The sequence below is a fragment of the Eretmochelys imbricata genome, chromosome 7 (assembly GCF_965152235.1).
Source record: "Eretmochelys imbricata isolate rEreImb1 chromosome 7, rEreImb1.hap1, whole genome shotgun sequence".
NCBI classification, from domain to species: Eukaryota; Metazoa; Chordata; order Testudines; family Cheloniidae; genus Eretmochelys; species Eretmochelys imbricata.
The window spans coordinates 5,789,545-5,801,603 of record NC_135578.1 but is presented as its reverse complement, the minus strand read 5'-3'; the positions used below and the strand labels follow the sequence as shown (position 1 = coordinate 5,801,603).

Here is a 12,059-nt window from a genome sequence, read left to right as displayed (position 1 = left end):
TTGTACAAAGTCTTCTGTGTGGCCAATGGCATTTTTTCCCACCCAGGACTTAAACTAATGATCACTTATTGAAGAAATGCATTTCTTCACTCTATTAAAGCAACTTTTTTCTTTCAACAACAACAACAAGGTACCATGCATGCCAAATATGAAACTGCATTTGCAATTCAATTTTAATGATTATATTTATTCTATAACAAACACCAGTCATAACTGACAAATTACAATTTTAAATATTTTATATTTGTTTTATTGCCTCAAGTAAAATCTAATTTAGTATTATGATGATCTTTTTTTTCGCATAACAAAGAACACCCCAAATTTTAAATAGATATCTGTGTAATTATAATATTTTGCTAAAATATTAAATGTGGTATATTTTGAGTAAAAATTGTATTTCAATTTATCTAATTGCATGTGGTCTAGAAAATTTTAACATATGAACTAAAAAACCATTTCAGACTACCTTGTCTTGTAGTTTACCACAAACATGCTTTGGGAGGAAATTAGCTCATTAAGTTCAGTGACTAGTTTGTTTATCCTTCCTCTGAGAAAAGTGACATTTTGAAAGAGCATATTCTACTGTGGAAACTAAAAAGCCCACCAGGACAAGCTTCAAAGAATATCAAGTACAAGCAACACACAGCACCAAAAGCTGTATAGTATTTTAAGAAACTATCTCTCAAGTAATATTCCAAAACAACAACAAAAACACGGGAAAATTTATAAAAAAGCATTACTTCACTGCCCTTGTGATTTTTCCCAAACCTGGTGAGACTCACCTTTTTTAAAAAATCCTGAAATGAAACCACAAATTACAGATTTCAGATAGAAAATCTGATCTTGAAAAATCCAAAGAAAAGTATTTTCTTCACTTTTAAACATGAGCTCAATTCCTCTATCTTGTTACTTAATATAATTTGACAATGTTTACATTTTACTTGATAAATTTTTATGTTTTCATTACTTCTATCATTTCTTCACATTAGGCATGTTGAGTCAGGTAAGTACGCTGCTGTTTGGTAATCATTAATCACCTGTCTTGTCATATTGATGAGCAGCTTTCAGATTTATTATGGTTAAGAAAAAAAACAACCTCCAAATAAACTGAAAACAGAAAACAGCTAAAAGATTAGCTAGGCAGTTTCATACAGAACCATACCATCGTATGTCCTGCTCACCTTTCTGAAATTACTTAGCAAACCAAACTCTTTGAATAGTTTACGTCTCCACCCACCCTCATTTTCCTCAATCACCAATGACTCCACCCATTTCCTTTCTAAATTTCTAGACAGTTGTATTAAAGACACAAGGTGGGTGAGGTAATATCTTTTATTGGACCAACTTCTGTTCTTTCTCTCTCACCAGAAATTGGTCCAATAAAAGATATTACCTTGCCCACCTTGTCTCTTGAATATCCTGGGACCAACAAGGCTACAACTACACTGCGTAAGTAAATAATTTTATAACTTTCTTATTGTTCATAATAGCCCTGACAGACATTAACAATAACCTTGACGGCCTCATCACTGCCTTTTTAATTTATGTTAAAGTATCTATTTCTAATTTACAGATTTAAATTACAGGCTAATATTTCTTGTATCTGAAATCTTTTTGATACATGTTGTTATGCATATAATATACATACACAAGCGACAATTTAAAAAAGAAAAAAAAAAAAAAAAAGATAAAACCAGAAAAAATATACTCTTTTAAAATGGAAAAAAGCCAAATGTGTTTTTCACAACTCTACTTCACAGCAAACCCTTCTCTCTTAAGGTGAATGTAAAGCAAGATTCTGAATTAACATGCTTGGAAACAAATCAACTTTTTAGTCGCAAAACAAGTTCTACGCAGCTAGTGGCAATGCAAGCTTCCACACACCACCCAACTAATCTATTCACTCTTTAGGGGTGAGACAGCAATTCAGTTTCTAGGCTCACAGAATTGTTGAACTGTGTGCTGAGCATGCCAACACAGTTGTCATGCTAACAGCTATGACAGTGGTTTCTATGATGTAGAAATCTTTTTCTGAGGAACCGGAGAGAGATTGCCAACGGCTCGTCTATACTATGGGGGTTACAGCTCATAGCTACAGCCCCACAGATATGAAGCTGTAACTCTCACAGTGTAAGCACATGCAAGTACAACAATAAATGCAAAGTACTCTACTTAGGAAAGAACAATCAGTTACACACATACAAAATGGGAAATGACTGCCTAGGAAGGAGTCCTGCGGAATGGGATCTGGGGGTCATAGTGGACCAAAAGCTAAATATGAGTCAAAAGTGTAATGCTGTTGCAAAAAAAACAAACATCCTTCTGGGATGTATTAACAGGAGTGTTGTAAGCAAGACACAAGTAATAATTCTTCACTCTACTCCGCACTGATTAGGCCTCAACTGGAGTACTGTGTCCAGTTCTGGGTACCACATTTCAGGAAAGATGTGGACAAATTGGAGAAAGTTCAGAGAAGAGCAACAAAAATTATTAAAGGTCTAGAAAACATGACCTATGAGGGAAGACTGAAAAAATTACATTTGTTTAGCTGGAAGAAGAGAAGACTGAGGGGGGACATGATGATAGTTTTCAAGTACATAAAAGATTGTTACAAAGAGGAGGGAGAAAAGTTATTCTTAACCTCCCAGGATAGGACAAGCAGCAACGGGCTTAAATTGCAGTGGTTTAGGTTGGACATCAGGAAAAACTTCTAACTTTCAGGGTGGTCAAGCACTGGAATAAATTGCCTAGGGAGGTTTTAGAATCCCTGACATTGGAGATTTTTAAGAACAGATTAGACAAACACCTGTCAGGGGTGGTCTAGATAATACTTAGTCCTGTCTTGAGTGCAGGGGGCTGGACTAGAAGACCTACAGAGGTCCCTTTCCGTTCTATGATTCTGTCCTTCAGCAGAGAAAGGGTTTTAGGGATATGTGCGCATGGGCATGCATATTACTCCTGGGGGAATTCTGTGCAACTGCGGCACAGCAGAAAAATCACTGGGGGGGAGGGAGGTCTGGGGATGCCCTGGCCATCCAGGGATGTTAGTCCCAGCTGGAGGTCAGGAGGAGGATGGAGGCAGAGTTCCCCCTCCCCTGCATGGAGCAGCCAGAGCTGGGTCAGATCAAGCTCCAGAAACTTTCCCTGGCTGCAGGCAATTATGCCCTGTGGGGGAGGGGAGGGGAAGGAGTGAGGCATGTGTGTGCGGGGGGGGGGGGTGTTTCCAGGTCCAGACGCATAGGGGTTGGGTGGACAGGGGGAGCAGCTCCTTGTACAGAGACCCCTACCCCTCACAGAGCCCCCTCCGCATTAGGAGACCTCTGCACCCAGAACCCCTACGCTGAGCCCCCAAACCACCACCCTGTCGAGCCTCAACCCCTGCCTCATGAGCCCCCCACACCCGGACCTCCACCCTGCTGAGCCCCAACCAGCTGCACCCTGACCCTCCCCCACATCAAGCCCCACTCCCCCAGCCTCCCTCCCACTGAGCCCTAACCACCTTCACCTTGACCCCCCTTGTAGAGTCCTATTCCCCCTGCACCAAAAACCCCACACTGAGCTGCCTGCACCCAGATTGTTGCCACACAGAACCCTGGAACTCTTGAGGGAATTTTTCAACAAAAATTTTAAAAAAATTAAATTCTGCAAAGTTCTGCATATTTTAATTATCAAAATAACACAGAAACACAGTAACAATATAATCACGCCATTTTCAATTATTCTGGTAATTTATTTCAAAATACTTGTCAGCAAATAATTGAAAATGTGTGTGATTATATGGTGTTATTTTGACAAATAAAATATGCAGATATTTGCAGAATTTTAAAACCTTGTGCACAGACTATTAAATTTTTTGGTGCAGAATTCCCTCAAGAGTAGCATATGTGCAAACACATACACATTCTGTGTGTTTGAGAAGAAGGAAGTGGAGGTGAAGATATAAGGAAGTGGAGGTGAAGATGGGTTTCTCACCATCTTTTGTATTGGCACATGTTTAGAAAAAGTCTGCTAACTTTCTTTAGCACTGCATATCCAAAAATGAATACCAAAGGGTCCCAATCAAAATCCTCCATCCCTTTAAAATTGTTTACCACTCTGGAGAGTGGCAGGGGAAAGGGTCTGAAAAACTATCCACCCTTCACTCATTGACCATTTTATATGAAACTATGGAATACTTGAACTGTATAGCACTTTAGATTTTCTTAGTGGTGTACAAATACTGTATTGGTTGATGTTACCCAGACACTTCTACTAGCGTAGTTTATACACAAAAACTTCATCTGACCAGTAAAACAAATAACAATTGATGCTTTTTAAAATAAATAAGTTTACTATTTTCAAGTGCACCATGTTTGCTCTACAGCAAAATCTGCCATTTTAGTTTTAGCTCAACTGCAATTGTATGACATTTAAAAATAGACTTCACATATTAAGAAACATACACACACACACCCCATTTCAAAATTGGACATCGCTCATGCAGTACTTAAAGGGGGGAACATTCAAATACTTTACTAATCTCAACAAGGACCATCCTTTTGCATTCATGAACATAATTTTTAAAATAGTTAAAACATTTTGCGATGAACACAGGTTACCTTCTTATACTGCATTTACATTATAATACTGTGTGCACCACCAGCTTTAAAGATCACGAAAAGGGATAATCAAAAATTGCCAGTCTTAATCCTGATTTAACCTCACCCGTAATTATTAAAAATGGTTAAGCACTTACCATAATGTGATTGAAATGCCTGTGGTTTTACGACCTGATTACAGTGGTTACACATCACCAAATAGAAATCATCATGAGCCGGGCAAAGACCAAATATTGGCATATCTAAAACAAAAAGACAAAGGGCATATCTCTCAGCTGCTTATAATTACTGAAAAACAACTGTGTTAGATGACCACATGATGGTATCACTGAACTATCATTTATAGTACATTTCAATACATTCTGAAAGTGAGAAAAAAAACACAGTACAACAGTTAGGTTAGTCTTGAAATATTACAAACACCACATATTTTCCTTCAAAGCTAAGCATAAAATAAAACTGCTTGCTGGTAGAGGTCTACAAGCAACAATCTGATGTAGGAGTGATTATTTCATGCCATCTTCAAAAGGACAACAGAAAATCATTACATTTTGATGACATACTACAACGTAAGCTATGATTTATGTATTCAGAAAGCAGTTTAAGTTCTATTCCACTTTCTTTAAACAAACTCTAAAAGGAAGGTTGTTTTCTATTTAAAATTTTGTAACCACTTTAAATGCACAGTCATTTACCAGACAGTATAATGTGTCTAATGGTCTTATTTGTTTAACAGTGCATTATATTCCAGCCATCTGGTACCAGAGATCTGTGTAACAGGCGTACGAGGGAGAAAGAGATAAGAGTATGTCAGAGTGTATGTGTATTTCAATGATAAACACACATACTTTCAGTCTTTTCAAGTAAAATTAATTTCTGCAATATGTTTATGAAAACCAGCTCCTTAAGAGTATTGCTTAATGTTTAAACACTTACCAGTAATTTCTTAATGCAGTGAATACAAACTCTACTGACTACAAATCTAAAAAAGTATTACATTTAAAAATGAAACCTGTGAAGTATTATCCAATTATTCAGTTAAAAAACCCAAACATATAAGTAGATAAATGCAGTCTCCTAAAGGTATGGGGCATAAAGCAATCAGTAACATTTTCAAAAAAAATTATTCATCATTTAAATTGTTAAAAGTTGTTTTCTTACTTTAAAGAACATTAAAATAATTTGTACATTTATATGCAAATATTAAAATATAATTAAATGAAACATAATTATTAATTTAACATTGACAAGAACTCTAAGTATTTTAAACATTAACATGTGTCATGGATTTTAACATATTTCATATATTTCACAGGAATTATACATTCTGGTAATTAAAGAAATTTGAATTAAGAATTTAAAACAAATTTTATAACACGTAACCCTTTTCTGTGGGAATGAATATGGCCACAATCCTGCAAGATGATCTACATAGGCAGATCCCTGCACTCTTTCAGCAACCAAAACTCAGTAGGGCTCTACACAGATCAGTTGTCAGAATTAGGGCCTACATTTGTAATAAGATAAGATACTTTTAAAAGAAAGTATATTTTCTTTTTAAAAACATTTTAAAAACCACACCCTTTAACTTTTTAAAACATGTATCTGAATTTTACATTAAAATTATATAAAACAAACACCCCCATGCAATGGCTGTCATTGAAATCCCTTGTATACACAGATGTGGATAAATCAAATATGGATTGAGTATGACATCTATATTCATCTGTTTTATTTAATTTTCTCTCATATATTTATATTTTAAGTGCCTATCTAAACCACAGGTGCTTATACAGAAATTGAAATTACATTAAAAGATATGTATTATTAATAATACACTTGTAATTTGAAACATGATCAGGGTCAAACATTTTATAATTTGTGAAAATACCAAGTCTAGCTTTTACATAAACAATTTAGGATATGTCATTAGAGAAATATTTGGTAAAACATCAGGAAATAACATTTTAAATTAATGTAAATTGGGCAAAGCACAAGCAAATATACCACACATAATAAACCAGGGGATAGACTAGATTAATAAAGAGCTGTTTTCCAATACCTGCCTTCCCTGAGAAATATTACATTTCTTCATGAAAATAACTGTATATACTGAAAAAAGCCATATGGTGAGATTCTGTGACGTGCCTCAGAGACACAGCACTGAATTCTCAGCCCAGGTGGAGGGGATTGCAGATAACATGATTTTAAGCCACCTTTGTGCCCTCCTGCTTCTGGGCTTCTCTTGGAGCTAAATTTCAGAGTGGTAGCCGTGTTAGCCTGTATCAGCAAAAACAAGGAGGAGTCCTTGTGGCACCTTAGAGACTAACAAATTTATTTGGGCACAAGCTTTTGTGGGTTAAAACCCACTACATCAGATGCATGGAGTGAAAAATACAGTAAGCAGTATATATATACACAGCACATGAAAAGATGAGAGTTGCCTCACCAAGTGGGGGGTCAGTGCTAATGAGGCCAATTCAATTAAGGTGGAAGTGGCCTATTCTCAACAGTGGACCTCATCAACACCTCATCAAGAAGGGGTGAATACTATTAGCACTGACCCCCCCCTTGGTAAGGCAACTCCCATCTCTTCATGTGTTGCTGTATGTGTGTTTATACACACACACACACACACACACCCCTACCTTACTGTATTTTTCACTCCATCCATCTGATGAAGTGGGTTTTAGCCCACGAAAGCTTATGCCCAAATAAATTTGTTAGTCTCTAAGGTGCCTCAAGGACTCCTCGTTGTTCTTGGAGATAAAGAGATCCCTGGGGTAAGATGGGCAGCTCGAAGGGCCTGTTTAAGGAATGTCAGACTCCTGGGACTGCCCTGTGGGCTGCAGTGGTGTGTGATATGGCTTCCACCCCCCACCTTCTTCCTACCCCCAGCATGCCCCACACCAGGGCTTGCGATGGAGTCCTTGGAAAGCAGACTTACAGCTGTGCTCCACAGTGCCTAAGTAACATATGGGAGGGAAGTGAGGTTTGATTACAATGTAGGCTTTACATCATTTAACACAGAATGTTAAAAAACTGTTGGCAATATGGGGGAAATATTGCCTATTGCTACTTATCTGGCAAGACAGAAAGGACTTCTTGACGTTATTTTGAGACACCGTCATTCTATTTAAAGTACCCTTTTATACTTATGTAGGAAATATCGAGGTGTACTTTGAAACTACAGGTGAATTATTACCTGAATGTCTCAAGGTTCATCAGAAATTTTCGCAGACAAAAATGCATTCCTGTATAAGTTTCAAACAACAGGGCAATTTTTGCATAATATGGGCATACCTTTTTCAGATTATTTCTGTGCAGAACACATGGAAGGAATATATACATAAAAGTAACATTTGGAATAAATTAGTTTTATAAATAGGCGAGAACAAAAAGCACAGGACAGATTTCCCAAAGTGTGCACATTAGACTCCTGGTCTACTACACAATCATCTATCTTAGGGTTTTATACTGTTGCCCATCACCGTAATACTACAGTGCCTTCCAACAGCAAGGTCCCTAGTGAACTTCATGGAATCTCTGGCTCTTCTTAGTTTTGAGAGCAAAACTGTTCTAAGAGTATGTTTGTTTATTTTTTTGATGCTTGATTTTCTTGAAAGCTTTTTTGTGGGGGTGGTACCTGGGTAGAACAGTATTGTGAGTGTTATTCTTGCTATGGCATCAAGGCTTTTTTGGGGAAGGTTCCGCAGCATTTCCTAAAGACAGACTCTGGATTCACTTAATCAACTCTGGAAGTTTCTTCCATAGCTGGATCCCCTCAGCCAAAAATGCTTTGTCCCCAGCTCTCCTGTACTTCATCCTAAAATTTGTGACACAGGAGGAGCACGCCTGTTCCAGTGGGTCATCAATTGATTTTCAGTCTTTAATGTAACTGGGGCCACTGATCCATGAACTGCTTTGAAGATTAGGACCAAGGCCTTAAACTGGCATCTCTGGGACATCGGCACAGGCCCAATGTGCTCACTGGGAATTAACACTATCTGCCCTAAACTAAGAGAGACCCAATATTCAGTCTGAATAACATTTATAGACTCATAGAAATGTAGTACTGGAAGGGGGCTCTCAAGAAGTCATCAAGTCCAGCCCCCTGCACTGAAACAGGACCAAATAAACCTAGACCATCCCTGACAAGTGTTTATCTAACCTATTCTTTAAAATCTCCAATAATGGGGATTCCATAACCTCCCCTGAAAGCCTATTTCAGAACTTAACTATTTTTACAGTTAGAGAGAGCTTTTCCTAATATCTATGCTAACCCTCTCTTGCTGCTTCACTAGATATACTGTCCCAGTTTGACAGCAAACCATTTATAACTGCTCTTTGAGTAGTATCTTTCAACCAGTTGTAAGTCCACTTTACAGCAATTTCATCTAGATTGCAATTCCCTAGTTTGCTTATGAGAATGTAATGTGGGATTGTATTAAAAGCCTTGCTAAAATCAAGATGTGTCACATCTACTGCTTCCTCCCGTCCACTAGACCAGTAACCCAGTCAAAGAAGAAAAATAAGTTGTATTTCAATTGTCCTTCATATTCTTAACATATAAGCTCCCCCAATATGGGATACTATTGACAGAATGCTCGCTTCTCCGCAAGGTGACCAGATAACAGAAAACATGGTGTTTGTACTTACTTTTGATCTCACATAAACACACACATGCTTGTTGCACCTTCCTTCTGCTCCATCTGTTCACTCTTTTGAGAGAAAAGGGTACTGAAATATATCCCTTCAGAGTAGAATTTCTAGCACTCGAAGAGCAGAGTTTGTGTGCATTTCAGTGCTCTCATTGCTTACAAGAGCAGAGCAGGGATGTAGAGTAGAAGGACTGTGCTACATGAAATTAATACGGCTGGTGCTCTGAGAATTAGGCTCTGGCAGATTCTCTTTTACAACAGCATGCTAAACACAAAATTATGCATTAAAAACTATACAACAATCTGTACATTTAGATCAACCTTACACTCAGAATATTTTGAAAGTGTAGAAATATTCTGTAGCTCAAACACTTACAATTCTAACTGTGAAAATTCTAGGGAACCCGTTCGAAGGAACTGTATTAAATAAATAGAGTGATAAAGTTAACAAATTCAGAGGGAACAATTTCAGTACAAAGTCAAACCAGCTGAACCGCACAAAAGGCATTCACTGTACACACAACACCCCAACCGACTTCAAGGGGAGGTACACACACAAGTCTTGCCAGCTCACACAAATCAGCTGAACTGCACTTTCACCTCAGATCATTACCACAGAAACTACTCAGATAAGAGAGTATCTAATTTAGCTTTTAAGAGCCTTTTGGAATGTTACTGTCACAAATCCAAGTGTTTCGCCACACTGTCTAGCACTTTCCCTTCATTTCTATTAGGGTCAACAAAAGGTATTTTACTAATTGTGTACAAATGGAAAAAAATTGAAGAACAGGACTAATGCACGCTATCCAAGCTGAAGGATGGGTGGAAAAAAGCATTGTAATGACGCTATACCAAAATTATTCTCAAAATATGTATAGTGAAATCCTTCGCATTAATTATTATTTGTATTACAATATTGCCTAGATATCACAAACAAGATTGGGACACCATTGTGCTAGGCACTATACAAACATCTAGCAAAAGCATCTTACAGTCTGATTGGACAGGACAGATAGACAGAGTGGGAGAAATGAAGTATTATCACCTTTTTACAAATGGGGAACTAAGGCCCAGAGAAATTAAGTGACTTGCTCAACACTGCACAGGAAGTCTGTAGAAGGGCAAGGAATTGAACCCAAATTTCCTGAGTCCCAGTTAAGAGCCCACCTACTACTGGCATGTTGGAGGAATAATTTTCTTCCCCTATTTTGGAATAATTACTACTGTGTTGTTCAAGCTTAGCAACAAGCAGTTTTCAGAGAAACTATATCTTTAGTTCAGAAGAGAAATTTAACCTATGGAATAGAGAAATAGCCATACGGTAGAATGTGTGTATTGTGCAACAAGTATATTATAAATAATAAAGAACCTAGGTAATATTTTTAACAAAGACATTTCCATACCAAATATCTGCTGTGAGCTAGGGAACATGAATCCTTCATATGGCTGGTTCCCCCCCTTTTCCGCATTTAGGAGTTGCAAAATTTTGTACTGGATGATATATAACAGCGGTGGCCAATCTGAGCCTGAGAAGGAGCCAAAATATACCGATGTACATTGCCAAAGAGCCACAGTACTATGTCAGCAGCCCCCCATTAGCTCCCCTCCCAGCGCCTCATACCCACCGGCAGCCCCACCAATCAGTGCCTCCCCCTCCCTCCCCATCAGCTGTTTTGTGGTGTGCAGGAGGCTGGGGGGGGGGAGGGAGGAGAGGGGGAGGAGTGAGGGCACAGCAAGCTCAGGGGAGGGGGTGGGAAGGGGTGGAGTGGGGGCAGGACCTGGGGCAGAGCCAGGAGCTGAGCAGTGAGCACTCCCCGGCACACTGGAAAGTTGACGCCTGTAGTTCCAGGCCCGGAATCGGTGCCTAGACAAGGAGCCGCACAGTAACCTCTGAAGAGCCACATGGGGCTCCAGAGCCCCAGGTTGGCCACCCCTGATATATAATGTTATATTTTTATATCCATCTGATTTGATGCCAGACACATTCAATCTTAATTTAAAAGGATAATGCAGTTCATAGTATTTCAACAGTGCCAGTTCCAATGTATTGTTACTTTGAGCTTAAAGATGACATTTAAAAATACTTAACAGCAAAGCTCATTCCTCTCATGCGAGAGCCTTGCAACCATGATCTACACATTCATCTCAAGGCTGGGCTACTATAAATTCCTTCATCTGGGGCTGTCGGTCAAGGCCAAACAAATAATTTCAATGTAAGGCTCCAACTTTCTTTTTTAAATAGACCTAGTATTTACATGAGGCCAATGAAGCAGCAGTATCTTTTGTCGAAGGTGGGAATCACAGGGGCTGCACTAAATCAAAGGAGACTTCAGGTGCCTTTACATTATTATTGAAGTACATCCCGCAATCCCCGCATGCATTTCTCCTTTTCAACGTGGCTGCATTCCCTGCTGTTGCATATGTTCTTCATGAGTCAAACTTTTGCAGTGAATCTGAGAGCAGTTGTATTTGGCCTACAAGTCACCCTTCAGCCTTCTCTGGGGTGGGATTATTTTAATTCTAGTGCTGTGTTTTCCTCTTAGTTTATAAGAAGTCCTCTCCCCTAGCTTCCTACTCCTGTATTCTTCATCCACTACTGAAAGAATTATCCATGTTATATGCTCAGAGATTTTCTTGACTGTACTTATTGCATTACTGCACATTTATTTCAGAAGCAAAATGCTTTATACTTGGCAAAAACCCAGTGCAGAATAATTTCTACTGAAGAGGAAAAAACACTGCTTTTGAAGGGGAAGTTTGAATTAACCCATTAAACCAAGCAGCAAGTACCCTGCGGTTC

The 12,059-nt window shown here is 38.5% G+C and overlaps 1 protein-coding gene across 6 annotated transcripts in view; it reads right to left on the bottom strand.

The window, feature by feature from the left end:
* The window catches only part of ATXN7 (ataxin 7), a 101,548-nt gene that overhangs the window by 54,260 nt on the left and 35,229 nt on the right, over window positions 1-12,059 (bottom strand). For 5 of the 6 annotated variants that reach the window (XM_077822481.1, XM_077822482.1, XM_077822483.1 and 2 more), the window contains one exon: window positions 4,736-4,840. In XM_077822481.1, the coding sequence (XP_077678607.1) occupies window positions 4,736-4,840 (105 nt within the window). Of the gene's footprint in view, window positions 1-4,735; window positions 5,255-12,059 lie in introns of those variants that run through there. The other variant, XM_077822488.1, reaches the window with a different exon arrangement.